The sequence below is a fragment of the Bufo bufo genome, chromosome 7 (assembly GCF_905171765.1).
Source record: "Bufo bufo chromosome 7, aBufBuf1.1, whole genome shotgun sequence".
Lineage (NCBI taxonomy): Eukaryota > Metazoa > Chordata > Amphibia > Anura > Bufonidae > Bufo > Bufo bufo.
In genome coordinates, this window is record NC_053395.1 from 14,935,066 (window position 1) to 14,952,387 (window position 17,322).

Here is a 17,322-nt window from a genome sequence, read left to right on the forward strand (position 1 = left end):
GGGTCCAGTGTGGTGCAGCTCCTCAGTCCTCCAGCGCGCCGTTTAGTATGCCGGGGCCGGAATGACGTCATATTCCGACTTTACAGAGGGCGCACGAGGGAGGAGTGGGGAGCTGCTAGAACAGCCTCCCTTGCCGCCCGCCTCCTCTCCTCCGGTAATTTACTGGCAGAGCAGGCACCTGCCTTAAGGGTAAGCAGATGCCTGCTCTGCCATATTTAGGAAGGACCTCCACCTCCTGGACCCACTGTAACGGCGCTGGGGGCGACTCAAGAGCCGCTCGCCCAGGGCTGCAGCCCCAGTCATGGGGAGCCCACCACGGCGCCCCCAGCAGGCCAACGACCTAGGCGAACGCCTAGTTCGCCTATATGGTTGCGCCGGCCCTGCATTAAATGTAAAAAATCATCTAAATCATACAGCACATGACGATCTATTTCTAACAAAGCTAGGACCAGCCCTGCACCTCACATGGATCCAGAGATCTCCACATTCATTGCTCTTCATTTATTTCAAGCTGCCAGCTCCGGGTGAGATAGACGGGGAAATTAGGAAAAGAACAGACAGCAGGTGGCGCTATACAGATTAATTTTATTGGATCACTCAGCGACTATAAAAACATTTTTAATTACGTGTAATTACAATTAAGTAATTATTCAGATCCAGGTGCTGGTTTGAAAAAAGTAAAATATTTTTCATGGGACAACCACCTCAGGGCACTTTCACACTAGCGTTTATCTTTTCCGGCACTGAGTTCCGTCCTAGGGGCTCAATACCAGAAAAAGTTTCTTCCCCATGCATTCTGAATGGAGAGCAATCCGTTCAGGATGTCTTCAGTTCAGTCCCTCTTACGTTTTTTGGACGGAGACAATATCGCAGCATGCTGCAGTTTTCTCTCCGGCCAAAAACACTGAACACTTGCCGGAATGCCGGATCCGGCAAAACGGATTAGGTGACCAATCAAAAGACATGGGAGCGTGATTAGGTGCAGAAGGCCGGCATTAACAATGAACGGGGCGTTGCAGAAGCCTCCGAGTGCTCAAATTCCTCATTTGCATATTTTTAAAAGTTGCCTTTTCTGCCTGACCGGATCGCCAACATGAGAAGTACAGGTATGTTTTTTGTCTGCATCGTCGTCGGCCCTACCTGGCTATATACCTGGTAGGGTAGACTGGATCTGGGTGACAGAGCCTCTTTAAGGCCTCTTTCACATGTGGCGTTGCGGGAAAAGGTGCGGGTGCGTTGCGGGAACATGCACGATTTTTCCGCGCGAGTGCAAAACATTGTAATGCGTTTTGCACGCGCGTTAGAAAAATCGCGCATGTTTGGTACCCAAACCTGAACTTCTTCACAGAAGTTCGGGCTTGGGATCGGTGTTCTGTAGATTGTATTATTTTCCCTTATAACATGGCTATAAGGGAAAATAATAGCATTCTGAATACAGACTGCATAGTACAATAGCGCTGGAGGGGTTAAAAAAAAATAAAAATAATTTTAACTCACCTTAATCCACTTGCTCGCGCAGCTGGCATCTCTTCTGTCTTCATCTTTGCTGTGTGCAGGAAAAGGACCTGTGGTGACGTCACTCTGGTCATCACATGGTCCGTCACATGATCTTTTACCATGGTGATGGACCATGTGTTGACCGGAGTGACGTCACCACAGGTCCTTTTCCTGCACAGAGCAAAGATGAAGACAGAAGAGAAGCTGGGCTGCGCGAGCAAGTGGACTAAGGTGAGTTAAAAAAAATGTATTTATTTTTTTAACCCCTCCAGCGCTATTGTACTATGCATTCTGTATTCAGAATGCTATTATTTTCCCTTATAACCATGTTATAAGGGAAAATAATAATGATCGGGTCCCCATCCCGATCGTCTCCTAGCAACCATGCGTGAAAAATGCACAAAGTAGAGCATGCTGAGATTTTCACGCAGCGCACAAGTGATGCGTGAAAATCACCGCTCGTGTGCACAGCCCCATAGAAATGAATGGGTCCTGATTCAGTGCGGGTGCAATGTGTTCAACTCACGCATCGCATCCGCGCGGAATACTCGCCCGTGTGAAAGGGGCCTATGACTCGCGATAAAAGCCACTTACGGAGCTGGGCGCAGGCCTCCACGATCTCCTCCCACATCAGTTTCTGGAATCCTCGATTGTCGATCATGACCAGCGCGTCTGTAAGTTCGTGCTCATGTCTGCTGATCGTCATCCCTCCATCGGACAATCCAGCTCCGGCCACGTTCTCATACTCCTCATCCTTCACCACAGACACACTTGAGTTTATGAGGGACGATTTCCCATGTCCCAACATCCCGAAGACTTGCAAGGCCACCCGGTTATAGCCGAGCACATTTCCAGTGGTGAACTGGTTAATCCTCTGGCGGATGTCTTGAGGGCTCTGCGCCATCTTAGAAACAATACGATGGGGCTGCAGACGGTGGAGAATGATGGCGACCAGGCTGCCGACGGAGTGACCAGGAAGCTGGAACAAACAGCTTTAAATATCTCGGTAAAAGTGAAAATGAAAGAGAACTATCTCAAAAGGTGTCTGAAAGGTTCTGCCTCAATTTAAAGGGACCATCCAGCCTCTCGTGAACAAAGTCCTGCAACTTCTTGGTATTTGAAAATTAATTTACCACCATTTTTAAGATATCTGCTTGCTGCCATAGTACGTATAGTCTCGATACCACTGCTTGTTTGTTGTTACAGTGTATCAGTCTAGCCAATCTTCCATTCTCATGATTCAAGCACTTTCTTAGCGCTGGGTCAGTAGAGGTTTTGAGCACCTGCATGAGTTTGACAGCAAGCAGAGATCTAAAAAACAGGGAAAAATTGAAACGACGACAGTCAGGCTTGGACTGGCCCACCGGGGAGACGGGGGAATCCTCGGTAGGCCCCCAGTCTCCTGCGCCCAGAGATAAGACGGAGGAGTAATTATTTCTCTTGTTTCGCAGGAGAGATAACTATTGTAGCCACTAGGTGGCAGTATCGCACAGTGATGTGGCCTCCTACTGGTGTAAATTGTACAGGAGGCCACGCAGTATCTTCTAAGCCTCCCGAGCTGCTGGCAGTGAAGGAGGAGAGAACATGTCTGGCCATCCTCCTGCCCTCCCTGCTGTCAGAAAACTGTGGCTGCTGGAGAGAAGGACTCCTCTGCGGTGCTGGGCTGATTTCTCAGGTGTGTGACAGTAGTGAGCTGTAGGAGACGGTAAGGGGGAAATAGGGGATTTGTTTATAGTAGACACAGATCTATAAATGTGTGCTGCTCTCTGCAGAGTTCAGAGTGGCATTGGGGGGACTCTGCCCTAGGTCCCCCCAATGCCTCTGCTTTAGGTGCACCCTCATAAATGCCCCAGCTCCAGATGCCCCCACTCTAAATGCACCACTTATATTGCCTCTTCTCCAGTTGCCCCCAGCGAACACATGCAGGCTGCCATCTTTAGTAAGGTAGACTCACCCGTTCGGCGATGCACAGGTTACCTGTGGCTGCTGCCGGGAGCCGGTCTGAAATCAAATGCAGTCACCGGGAGCAGGCAGTTCCGAGAACAGCCGCCGGGGGCCTTCATCGGGCTGTTCTCGGAACTGCCTGCTCCCGGTGACTGCATTTAATTTTAGACCGGCTCCCGGCACAGGTAAGAGCTTACCTGTGCTTCGCCGGACGGGTGAGTCTACCTTACTAAAGATGGCAGCCCGCATGTGTTCGCTGGCGAACTGAACATCACTGGTGATGATATTCCGTATTTACAGGCATCACTGCTGCCATGTAAAGAGATACTGGTGGTGGAGGATTGTCCAGGTTTTCAAGTTATCCTCTCCACACCATAGGGCATAACTATATGAATAGTGGGGTCTGATTCTACGACCCCCACTGATCCCAGGAACGGGTCCTGTTCCCCCTTTTTGATGGTGTGGCGGCCACACATCCGCCCTGCTGCTCCATTCATTCTCTTTGGGACCACTGGAAATAGCCAGCGCTGTACTCCGCCATCTCCGGCGACCCCATAGAGAATGGATGGAGAGGCAGGGCATGTGCTCGACCTGACACTCAGTCAAGAAGGGGGATCAGTGGGGGCTCCAGCGTTCAGACCCCCACGGATCACTTAGTTATCCCCGATCCTGTGGATAGAGGATAACTAGAAAAGTGGACACCGGCCCTTTAATAGGCGAGCATTTCTGTTTAAGTTTGACACATATTTTGGGCTAGATTTTTAATTAAATTTTTTTACACCCAAAGAACCCCTTTAAGGATAGAGAATGTGAGAAGGTCCAACAGCTACGACACGACAGGTGATAAGTGTCTGATTGGTGGGGGTCTAACTGCTGGGACCCCCATGATCAAGGGAAGGTGGTCTTAAGACCCTTGTGCACATAGATTGGCGGTAATGTAGTGGAATGTCTCAGGACCCCTTTTTTCATGATCAGTGGGTGTCCCAGCAGTCAGACCCCAGCAATCTGATACTTCTCACCGATCCTGTAGACAGGAGATAGGTCATTATGGTTGGACAACCCTTTTAATTATAATGTAGATTATGTGCAATCTGAGCAGGTTACGATTTGGTAAATTTCATGCCAGACATTTATGCTTAAAGGGGTTAAAGGGTTTGTCTCACTTCAGTAAATGGCATTTATCATGCAGTTAATACGAGGCACTTACTAATGTATTGTGATTGTCCATGTTGCCTCCTTTCCATCACATTATACACAGCTCGTATCCGTGGTTATTACCACCGTGTAATCCAGCAGTGGTGGCCGTGCTTACACACTATAGGGAAAGGCTGGAAGTGCGCATAGGCCGACACCTTTACCTATAGTGTGTAAGCACGGCCACCACTGCTGGTTTACACGGTGGTCGTAACCATGGATACGTGCTGTGTATAATGTGATGGAAAGGAGGCAACATGGACAATCACAATACATTAGTAAGTGCCTCGTATTAACTTCCTCTACATGATAAATGCCATTTACTGAAGTGAGACGACCTAAGTGCGCTATACTTAATAGGGTTAGGCATCAATGTCTTGGCGTGTGCATTGCGTGTTTCCTATGTGTGACTGGTGTGTGCTATACATGATCTATGTATCAGTGGTGTATGTGCCGTATGTGACATGTGAGCCACGTATAAGTGTCTTGTCTGCCACATGTGTCCAGTGAGTGATTGGTGTGCGCTGCATGGGTCTTGTTTCTGACTGACTTAAGCGCAGGATATCCCTTATATGTGTAACTTCTGCCACACGTATGTTTGTGCATGTTGCTGTGACTGTCGGCCATCATACTCCATCTGTAATATTCCTGTTATCACTGTAAGGGCTCATGAACATGACCGTTGGATGTTTTGCAGTCCGCAAATTGCGGATCCGCAAAACATGGATACCGGGTGTGTGCAATCCACATTATGCGGAACAGAACAGCCTCTAATAGAACCGTCCTATCCTTAAATGCAACATTATGGAATATCTGATGGCTGCTGTCTGCAAATCCAACCCAGGAGTATACATTAAAAAGAGAGGGTCATTTTGTAAAACCTCCGCTCCATTGCTCCACCCCTGAGGACCCACTCATGGCCGTCCAATGAGCTAACACAACCACCTCCCTCAAAGAACCAGAAGGGATTGCAACAGTGCTGCAAATATGGAGGGGCGCCACCGCGCCTCCCAGCCCCTGATCAGTAATTATGGACAAGCCCTTTAAGAACACCTGTCACAGACTTTACCTGAGCTTCTTGCATCGTAAATCACAACCGTGGCAGCCCACATGTAGCATAGATATTCGGTTTATTCACATCAGTGTACATTATTTATTTATTTTATGCACTTATATAGCACTACTATATTCCGCAGCGCTTTACAGACATTAGCGTCACACTGTCCCCAATGGGGCTCACGATCTAAGGTCCCTATCAGTACAGCGGTCCCTCAAGTTACACTATGAATTGGTACCAGGACGACCATTGTAAGTTGAGTAATCGGTTCCAAAGCCCCAAAATGTCATCCAAGATAAGAGAAAATTAAGATTTGAGAAAAATGGGCAGATAACTAAGACAGATAACACAAGTCCTTACAGATAACAGTCAGGAACAGCTGCTAACTAGTAACTAATACAACTACTTTACCAGAGAAGTGACCTCGATTGGTTGGATCAGAGTCTGAGACATTGTATGTTGAGTCTGGTTTCCACTTACGATGGGTCAGAAAAGACCATTGTATGCCGGAAATATTGTATCCTGAGGTCATTGTATCTTGAGGGATCACTGAATGTCTTTGGAGTGTAGGAGGAAACCCACACAAACATGGGGAGAACATACAAACTCCACGCAGATGTTGTCCTTGGTCAGATTTGAACCTCAGCGCTGCAAGGCACCAGTGCTAACCACTGAGCCACCACTAACCATTGAGCCACTGCTAACTACTTAGCCACCGTGCTGCCCATATTATACATGTGTATATCAATTATATAATAGAATAAAGAAGATATTTCTCCATAGTGAAGACGTATACAAATCAGAGAAATCGGTAAAAAGGACATTACATTTTGTCTTGATCTTCAAACACATTATTATTGTCATGTAACACAGACACCCATGAAGGGCGCTCCTTGCCAAAAAAATTGCCCATCCGGGACTCTTCCGGGTTGATATCCCCCATTCCATGGATTTAAAAGACCGGTCACACTTAGGCCCCTTTCACACGGGCGAGTATTCCGCGCGGATGCGATGCGTGAGTTGAACGCATTGCACCCGCACTGAATCTGGACCCATTCATTTCTATGGGGCTGTGCACACGAGCGGTGATTTTCACGCATCACTTGTGCGTTACGTGAAAATCGCAGCATGCTCTATATTGTGCGATTTCCACGCAACGCAGGCCCCATAGAAGTGAATGGGGCTGCGTGAAAAACGCAAGCATCCGCAAGCAAGTGCGGATGCGGTGCGATTTTCACGCACGGTTGCTAGGAGACGATCGGGATGGGGACCCGATAATTTTATTATTTTCCCTTATAACATGGTTATAAGGGAAAATAATAGCATTCTGAATACAGAATGTATAGTACAATAGCGCTGGAGGGGTTAAAAATAAATAAATAATAATTTAACTCACCTTAATCCACTTGATCGCGCAGCCGGCATCTCTTCTGTCTTCTTTCTTTGCTGTGTGCAGGAAAAGGACCTGTGGTGACGTCACTCCGGTCATCACCTGATCCATCACCATGGTAAAAGATCATGTGACGTCACCACAGGTCCTTTTCCTGCAATCAGCAAAGAAGGAGACAGAAGAGATGCCGGCTGCGCGATCAAGTGGATTAAGGTGAGTTAAATTATTATTTATTTATTTTTTAACCCCTCCAGCGCTATTGTACTATGCATTCTGTATTGAGAATGCTATTATTTTCCCTTATAACCATGTTATAAGGGAAAATAATACAATCTACAGAACATTGATCTTGGGTACCAAACATACGCGATTTTTCTCACGCGAGTGCAAAACGCATTACAATGTTTTGCACTCGCGCGGAAAAATCGCACATGTTCCCGCAACGCACTCGCACCTTTTCCCGCAACGCCCGTGTGAAAGGGGCCTTAGAGATTCTAGACGTTAGCCCAATCTCTCTTCCGGGAGAAGGTTTCATCATATGAATTGATTATTATTGACTGTTACTATTTCTTGCACTGAAGAAAAAATTGATGACCATGAGATGAGTCCCTACACTATCTGTCCAATTAGCGCTGACACATCAAATTGTGTAGGGACCCACCCTACTGACATGGGAATGTCAGAAAGAATAACCGAGGAATACATATACAAGAGAAGAGCAGGCAGGTCCGGGGACATGCTCACTGCAGCCTGCACTTGGGTTTCTTCCTCGACTGGCGCAGTTCTCGTAGCTCTCGATCTTTTTCATCACATATTTGTCTCATTCGTCTTATTTCCTCTTCACCCTTCTCACACTTCTCTTCTAGGACCTGGACCTTCATCTCGTTCTTTTCATTTTGTTTCTGTATCATGTTGTGCACCTGCTCCATAGCCTGATGCACGTAGACGTGCTGAGGATCAATAGCTGTCCTCCTGGAGATGTTTTCGTCCACCTCCTGAAGACAGGTGTCCAGGAATTTCAGCACTTCCGTCTGCGTCTCAGGGTTATGCTCATGTTCTTCCACCGTGTAGTTCTCTACTTGGAAGATGTGGATGGCTCCCAAAGCCTTAAACTTGTCGTAACACTTGGCCGCCATATTTGCATGACTTCTGATCTTGGTCAGGACAACAATGGGATAGATATCTACAAGAAACATATATACAGCGCTAATACTCTGAAACTGCCCCCCCCCCCCCATCCCAATGCTACTGAAATTATGGATCCCACTGGTAGTGGTCACCTGCAAATCCCCCTGCCTAGCTCCATAGCTGGGTGGTCCTCCATTCTGTTCTAGATCTATTTCTAGGAATGTTGAGTAACCATACGACTGCCATATCTCCACTCCAGATTTCCTAGACTCCTGAATAACCCATTTATGTAGTTGATGACACACACATTCGGGAGGTTTATGTTACCTGTGATGTTGTGAGCTCCTCGGAGGAAGGGTTCCATCTCCTCATATCGCTCATCTGTGAGTAAACTCTCTGCGCTGAAAGAAATAGAGGAGCAAAGCTGGTTATATGGTGCCTGCAAGGGATCTATCCTCAGGGTTGGTTTGATGGGGTGGCTAACTGGGCAACTGCTTCCTAGGGAGCCCTGAGACTCCTATATGTAAAAAAAACACAAAAAAAACACAATATGATAGATGACGGGCAGCTTACCTATGGTGTAGCTCTCTAAATATCATAAAAATTATACTCTATATGCACTGTAATGGGCGGTATAATTATTTTTGCAGCATGAGAAGCTTGTTTCTGTTATCATCTGTTCATTTTTATGATGAAGAGAAGCTAAACTTGTTTTTTGGACTGAAAATAAAGCCGCTGGTTTCTGTTCTGAAGGGTGGGTGGAGGATTGGGCACTGTCGGTGCTACTTCTTGATTGCAAAGAGCAATGACGTAAAGAAATACCTGCAAAAGCCAACAAGTAAAGTCGCTGTTCACACACATGGAGCAGTCGGTGCAGCACCTGATACAAAGCAACATGCGGGATCATGCAGGCCCAGCAACAAACAACCTGCCCATGATGAAGCCACGTGCAGCGCTAAAGCCGTCTGGGACTGTTCCACAGGGCACTTCTAAGAAGGTTGCTCAGGAGGTTACGATAGACGGTGGAAGGAGAGGCTGCTGAGACCGTCCATGCCTTGGCTCTACTAAGGAGCTGATGGTACCTCTAACAGTCTATCGTGACTTGTCGGCAGAGATTGCAAAACGAGACCTGGTGCTTAAAGAAGAAATACTTGTGCCCCCGGGGGAGAAGGGGGTCACTTTAGCTCAGCTTTTGTCCAGAGGGCACATCATCAGCAGTATGATCCCAGTAAACCTCCCAAGATGCCTGATACATGGCTTGAACCCTAGAGAATGCCTCCACAGATGGTGCCCAGCCCTTCTGGACACAGGTGGTGTAGTCACCTTACTTCGGGCCAGAGGCGTAACTACCATAGTGGCAGACCATGCAAGACCAGGGCAAGAGGGGGGCCTAGTTGGGGTCCTCTCCTTTTCTACTGGGGGTCAAACCTTGGTTCGCACTCTACCCTTTAAAGAAACAACTTTTAGCAAATGAGGCAGTGGAAAAAATGGCCCAAGGGTCACTGAAAGGGATTTAGGTGGAAACCCCTCTGTCCTGTGTGTGGGGGTCTGGTTTGAAGTAGTGCAGCTTCAGAATAAACAGCAGAATAGTGGGTGAACAGGGAGACAAAAGAATACCCAATGGCTCAGGGACCTCCGAAGCTCAGGTCCACAGATATAGCAAACCTTAACTTTACACTTAATGCATTAATTGCAGCATACTTTAAATTGACAATGCAAGGAAAGCCATTTAAATGTCAAGTTAAAGTGTACTGTAACTGTATTTTGCATTAAGTGTCAGGTTAACATGTGCTACATCTGTACCTGGACTCCTACGTGAACTCATTCTTGGCTGTGGCTTTCCCTTGTTCATGTCACTTTGGGTAAAGACCCTAAGATAGTCCGACAAAGAGGACACAGCAAATATGTCCAGTGGTACTGTTATTGCTGATTGTGTTGAAAATACTCTTTTTCCCCTCTTGTGTTTTAGTTGGCACTAAGCCCGAGAGCGCTCTCCTCACAGGAACTGCCCGACTTGGAAATTCCCAGAAAAAAATATCCACATTCTATTGTATAGAGTGGATGATGTGAGGGAAGTTTTTTTTTTTTGGAGTGGGGGGAACGGAGACCTTAACCTTAAAGGCGCAATGTCCCTGAACTGGCCCACTGTCACATTTTGGGAAGATATACCCAGGAGAACATCTTGCAGCGGTTCTTCTGGCCCAGGATACAAAGACATTAAAGACTTCTGTCCTACGTGCCAGATACGCATCCCAATGGGACATTTCAATACCACTTTGTCCCACTCCCAGTCATTGAGACCTTCTTTAGTGCAAAGCAGTGAATCTCCTGGGCCCCAAGGTCCAATTATCAAGAGTTACAACCACAAAAACAAGAAGCAAAAGAGTTTTTTCAAAGTAAGAGTGACATCTCTACTGAGCCACCAGGTCAAACTGATGTAATCCATCATAAAAATTGTGTTCGAGATCCCCCGGTCCGAGTGAATGCACGCTCGTATTGAATCCCAAACACACAACAATGTCCTAGGTTCTGAAAATCCAGGTTCTGCTCTGACTTCAGATGAAGGTCTGTAAGTTTGATGTGTACCCTCCCCATGTTCCAAGCTGATGAAGTAACCGAAAGACTTCAGCCAGTCGGAGGTATAACATCTCTAGACCTCACCAAAGGTTAAGGGGCCAATATCTCTGTCTGAGGAATCCTAAGAGAAGACCTTCTCTACCCCAGATGGCTCATTCCAATATGTGAACATGCCATCTGGTCCACTAGGTGCTCTGACCACATTTTGATGAGTTATGGACCTGGATCTGAGGCATCATTTAGATGACTTTGTGGTTTATAATACATTCTGGAGGCACAAAAAGTTATCAACTCCCTCAGGAAAACATGGTTCAACGCCAGTCCTGAAAAATGTTCCATAGACCTCAAGAAGCCAATTGTCTTGGCAATATCATGGGCAGGGGAGTAATTGCACCCCAATTTTAAACAAAGTCAAGGCAATTCAAAATGATCCCACTCCTGGTGAATTTTTGTCAAATTTTTGCCTTGGGGCCAACACTTATTGACCTAAAAAATCGTCTACACCTGCTACAATACACTGGACGCTGACTGTGAGAAACCGGTTCCTAATTTAAAGAAAGAGTATATTGTCCAATATATTGCTTCAGAGGTAGAACTGGGTGCGGTGTTGTCACCGATCTGAACGAGGAAGAAGATCCTGTGGTTTAACTGAGCAGAAAGTCATCAAGGGAGGAATGCCTGGACATAAAGCAGACAATGGATGCCCTTTGGTTCTAGAAGGTGGGTAGGTCATATAGGTTGGCTTCAGACCATGACCCCTGACTTGGATGGATTAGTGTAAGGAACAGAATCCCAGAGAGGTGGTTCTTCTTAGCTCTCCATGGATATAAATGTAAAGTAGAAGACGGATATGGAAAAAATATCAGAATGTGGATGCCCCCATCGAAGGCAGGGCCTGTGGTTTGGAGTTAGTAGCTCCGCCGGTAGCGCGGAAGGTGCACTGTCCTAAAGCAGGAGTACATTGGACCTAAAGGAAACTATGGTGCACATTCCAAATACCAATATATCTGTCACGGCAGACAGGATACAAGATACACAGGATATAACAAACAAGTGTCTAGGCAAGAAGCTGGGGAAAGGGGTCACCTCCTGACAAATCCCTACCAGCTCTCCCTAGACTACTATGCCCACATTCAGACCCTGAAGGTGGGAATGAATGTGTCCTCGTGCCTGGGCTGAAGATTCCCTAGAATCCTTAAGATGGTGAAAGGGGAAAAGAGGCAGCCTGCTCCCTCAGAACTGGAGGGGGCAGGCGTCTCTCTAACAGCCTAGACAGACAACCACAATAAAACAAAACCAACTTATCTATTGCTGAGCAGGAACAGTCAATCCTTCCTTCCTTCCTCTGAGCCAGACAGAAGCTATAACCCGCCCAGGACACTGGGAGTGGGCGTAATTTAAACTCTTACCAATGACCCCACCCAGTGCACCTGAAGGGAGGCGGATACAGCTCCACTCAAAAACAATAATAAAAGGCTACACATGTGCTGCTAACCTAGCAGACCTCCGCACATGACCTGAGCAGGGCATGACAGTACCCCCCCTTCTACGGGTGACCTCCGGACACCCCGGCCCAACTTTATCCGGGTGGGATCTGTGAAAAGCCCTCACCAGTCGGCTGGCATTAACATCCACAGCCGGAACCCACATCCTCTCCTCAGGGCCGTATCCCCTCCAGTGTACCAGATACTGAAGGGAACCCCGAAGAACTGTTAAGTCGAGAACCCTGGAGATCTCGAACTCTAAATTTCCATCAACCAGAACAGGGGGAGGAGGAAATGGCGATGGTTCCACCGGTTTCACATATTTCTTTAGTAAAGACTTGTGGAACACATCATGGATCCTCCAAGTCTGTGGAAGATCCAGACGAAACGCTACTGGATTGACCACCGCAGATATTTTGTAAGGGCCAATAAATCTTGGACCCAGTTTCCAAGATGGCACTCTCAGTTTAATATTTTTAGTAGATAACCGCACCAGATCACCCACACACAGGTCCGGACCAGTCATACGTCTCTTGTCAGCCATTCGCTTATACCTCTCACCCATCTTCTCTAAATTCACCTGGATCCTCTGCCAGATAGAAGACAAGGCAGAAGAAAATCTCTCCTCCTCTGGCATCCCAGAGGAACTAGTCCCAGAAAAGGTACCAAACTGAGGATGAAAACTGTATGCACCAAAAAATGGCGACTTACCTGTGGACTCCTGCCTACGGTTATTCAAAGCAAACTCTGCTGGGGACAAGAATGAGGACCAGTCCTCCTGATTCTCAGCCACAAAGCACCTCAAGTAGGTCTCCAGGTTTTGATTGGTACGCTCTGTCTGCCCATTTGACTGCGGATGAAAAGCCGAAGAGAACGAAAGTTGAATGCCAAGCCGAGAGCAGAATGCCCTCCAAAACCTGGAGAGAAACTACGTGCCCCTATCAGAAACCACATCCGAGGGAATGCCATGCAATTTCACGATATTATCCACAAAAATCTGAGCAAGAGTCTTGGCATTAGGCAGACTGGCTAACGATACAAAGTGAGCCATTTTACTAAAACGGTCAACAACCGGATCCGTAATAAAGTCCATAGACAAGTGCGTCCAAGGACTAGATGGAATAGGCAAAGGAAGAAGCGAACCAGCAGGTCAAGTATGAGCAACCTTTGACCGTGCACAGGTTTCACAAGCTGCTACGTAATCCTCAACACTCTTACGTAACCCGGGCCATCAGAACCTCCGGGACACAAGATCAAAGGTGGACTTACCCCCAGGATGTCCAGCAAGGACAGTATTGTGATGTTCCTTGAATACCTTGTATCGCAGTCCATCAGGAACAAACAACCTCCCTGGGGGACAAGAACCAGGAGTCCCCTCCTGGGCTCCGAACACCTCCATCTCCAATTCGGGGTGCAGAGCGGAGACCACCACCCCATCAGCCAAAATCAGAGCAGGATCCTCTGAACAACATCCCCCAGGAAAACTGCGAGACAACTCATCAGCCTTGTCGTTTTTAACCCCCGGGCAAAAAGTAACCACAAAATTGAACAGTGACCATCTGGCCTGCCTAGGATTCAGACGCTTGGCAGATTGCAGGTAAGCCAAATTCTTATGATCCGTATATACAGTAACGGGATGAGACGCCCCCTCCAACCAGTGACGCCATTCCTCAAAGGCCAATTTGATGGCCAGCAATTCCCTATCTCCTACATCATAATTCCTCTCGGCGACCGAAAGCTTCTTGGAAAAAAAAAGCACACGGAACCCATTTGCCAGGGGATGAACCCTGCGACAACACAGCTCCAACCGCCACCTCTGATGCATCAACCTCCACCACGAATGGCTGAGACACATCGGGCTGCACCAGAATGGGAGCAGTTGCAAAACATTCCTTAATAGCCGAAAAGGCCTGCAATGCCTCATCCGACCAGACAGAGACATCGGCGCCCTTCTTAGTCATATCGGTCAGAGGTTTTACAATGGTAGAATAGTTCAAGATAAATTTTCTATAATAATTAGTAAACCCCAAAAACCACATCAAAGCTTTCTGATTCTCCGGTCGGTCCCATTCCAGAACCGCCCGGACCTTTTTAGGATCCATACGAAAACCAGAGTCAGAAAGCAGATATCCCAGAAACGGAAGCTCCTGCACCGAAAACACACATTTCTCCAATTTGGCGCGTTAGTTAACCCAAAAGGCATAACCAGACTCTCGAAATGACCCTCATGCGTGTTGAAGGCCGTTTTCCACTCATCCCCTTCCTTGATTCTGATCAGATTGTAGGCCCCTCTAAAATCCAACTTGGAGAACACCTTGGCTCCAACAATCTGATCAAAAAGATCGGAGATCAAAGGAAGGGGATACGGGTCACGGATCCATCCTTTTTCTTTACAAAGAATAAACCCACTGCCACCGGAGACTTAGATGGCCTAATATGACCTTTTGCCAAACTCTCAGCAATATACTTCCGCATGACCTCTCTTTCAGGTTGAGAAAGATTGTAAAGCCGAGACTTTGGCAACTTAGCCCCTGGGATGAGATTAACTGGACAATCATAGTCACGATGAGGGGGCAATTCCTGAGCCCCACCCTCCGAAAAGACATCCGCAAAATCTGAGAGATACTGAGGTAGAGCCGTAGTAGACACACCAGAGATAGATGTGCCAAGACAATTATTCGAACAAAACTCACTCCAACCCATGATCTGTCTTGCTTGCCAATCTATGGTAGGGTTATGTTTTGTCAACCACGGTAACCCTAAGACTATAGGAGTGGGCAAGTCCTTCATGAAAAAACAAGACATGATCTCAACATGTGAATCACCCACCCTTAACAGAATACCAGGAGCAATATGAGTGAGACTCCTTTGAGAAAGAGGGGAAGAATCAATTGCGAAAACCGGAATCTCTCTTTCTAAAGTGCAAGTACTTAGACCCAGATTTTGAAGAAAAAGAAAATCAATAAGGTTTACCCCAGCACCACAGTCAATGAATACTTCAACAAAAAAAATTCTTGAGTCTAGCGCCACCATAGCTGGAAGGAGAAAACAAGTATTACAGGGAGCTTGTATACCTGCTTGCTCCACCACCTCATTCACACTACCAAGAGTCAGGGATGTTTCTTTTTTCTCTTTAAGTAAACCTCTTTGTGATTTTTATCTCATCAACCTGCGGTTTAACAAAAGGACAAGCAAAAATAAAATGACCACTTTTCCCACAGTAGTAACAAAGTTTATGCAACCTCCTAAAGTCTCTACTACCAGAACGGAAAGATACCTGACCCAGCTGCATGGGTTCCTCCCCTACCCCAGAGTTACATGTCATATCACCCTGGGGAACAGGTGAGACGAAACCACTCACAGAAGGGATCCCTTGCGCGGAGGGAACCTTACACCTCTCTCTAATACGTCTATCTAACCGTACTGCCAAAGACATAGCATTCTCCAATGTATCCGGGTACTCATGAAAGGCAAGGGCATCTTTCAATCTCTCAGATAACCCCTGACAAAACTGACTACGTAACGCGGGGTCATTCCACTCTGACTCGGTAGCCCATCTCCTAAACTCAAAGCAGTAAGCCTCGGCAGTATGTTCACCTTGTAATAAATTACGCAATTTAGATTCCGCCATCGAGACCCGATCTGGATCATCATAAATTAATCCCAAGTCTTTAAAAAATTCTTCCACCGACCGGAGGGCCAGAGAACCGGACGGCAGAGAAAAGGCCCAGGATTGCGCGTCCCCTTTAATTTGCATATGGATGAAATCGTTTTTTTTTACACAATAAAAGCACACAGAGCTATGGGGACTGGGTATTGCGGATGTGCTAGCGGCCATCTAGCAACTCATGTCCTCAGCTCTATACACAAAATCCCGGTGACAGGTTCCCTTTAATAGTCTTAATTGGATGCTTTACGCTGTTTGGACACTATATGGATGTTTTGTATATCGGCACTATATGTGAGTAGTATTATGCCTACAAATTGTCAGGTGTGGCGGCCTGCTTTGCTTCTTGCCCCATAACCTGGTTTACAGATCCACGACGGCCATGCAGCGTAGACGTCCTGGCGCCAACGACCCCGTTATCATATAGATAGTATAAAATGCTATCATTTGACCTCTAAGTGGGCGGTTTTTATATAAATTTGCATTAAAGGCCCCAAAATCAGCAGAACTGAGGTGAGTACCTGTATACAAACACCGGGACAACGATCTCCATGGGGCGATTGCGGAACTGCTCACGAATCAGGTTGACTTTTTGTCTGAGGCTTCGGTCCCATTCTACCCTATCCCGACCGCGCAACTGACCTGTGCAAAAGACAGAGACGACATCGAAAAAGAAGCTGGAAATCCTCAGCCAGGCTGCTGTTGACTGATCTATTGCCATTGGAATTATTACATGTCGCTCTTTAGTACTTTGAGCGTCCTGCTGTCAGTGGACTGCAGGTCGTTAACCCTTTAATGCTGATATATGCCACAGAACAGGGATGCCCAATCCGCAGCCCTCCAGCTGTTACAAAACTACAACTCCCAGCATGCCTGGACAGCCTACAGCTATTAGGGCATGCTGGGAGTTGTAGTTTTGCAACCCGCAGGTTGAGTGTCCCTGGCATAGAATAAGCCTGCTTGTTGACGGTTTCCAAGCTTTTAATCCAAGAGACAACTACCAATGGCAGGACGTACTCATCTGAGCGGCGATCTCCTCCTGCTCTTCCAGGCTCATCTTATTCAACCCTCGGTTATCGGTGATCAGCACTTTAGCCGTCAGCCGGTAGTCCTTCCTGTCCATCGTGATGGGGTGGTTGGACCTTCCAGACCCGGCGGTGTTTCTGAAGCTCCCTCCATGGACAATATGCAGACACGTGTTAATAAGAGAGGATTTGCCGTGCCCCGGCATCCCAAATAACTGCAGGCTGACCTGCTGGACGTATCTGGGTTCTGGACTGTAATGGAGGAGCCTCTGCAGGAACGCGTCATCTTTCACTGCCATGTCACAGCGCAAACGGGTGAAAAACCATCAAAACCTGCAAACCAAGGGAGAAACCAATTA

At 47.1% G+C, this 17,322-nt stretch overlaps 1 protein-coding gene across 1 annotated transcript in view; it reads right to left on the minus strand.

Moving 5' to 3' along the window:
* LOC121007870 overlaps nucleotides 1-16,499 on the minus strand; it is a 38,078-nt gene extending 21,579 nt beyond the window's left edge. The window contains exons 1-3 of the mRNA XM_040440127.1: nucleotides 16,460-16,499; nucleotides 8,538-8,611; nucleotides 2,092-2,476 (exon numbers count right to left, since the gene is read on the minus strand). Of these exons, the coding sequence (XP_040296061.1) occupies nucleotides 2,092-2,476; nucleotides 8,538-8,591 (439 nt within the window). The 5' untranslated portion in view covers nucleotides 8,592-8,611; nucleotides 16,460-16,499. The remainder of the gene's footprint in view (nucleotides 1-2,091; nucleotides 2,477-8,537; nucleotides 8,612-16,459) is intronic.
* Nucleotides 16,500-17,322: the final 823 nt, after the last annotated feature.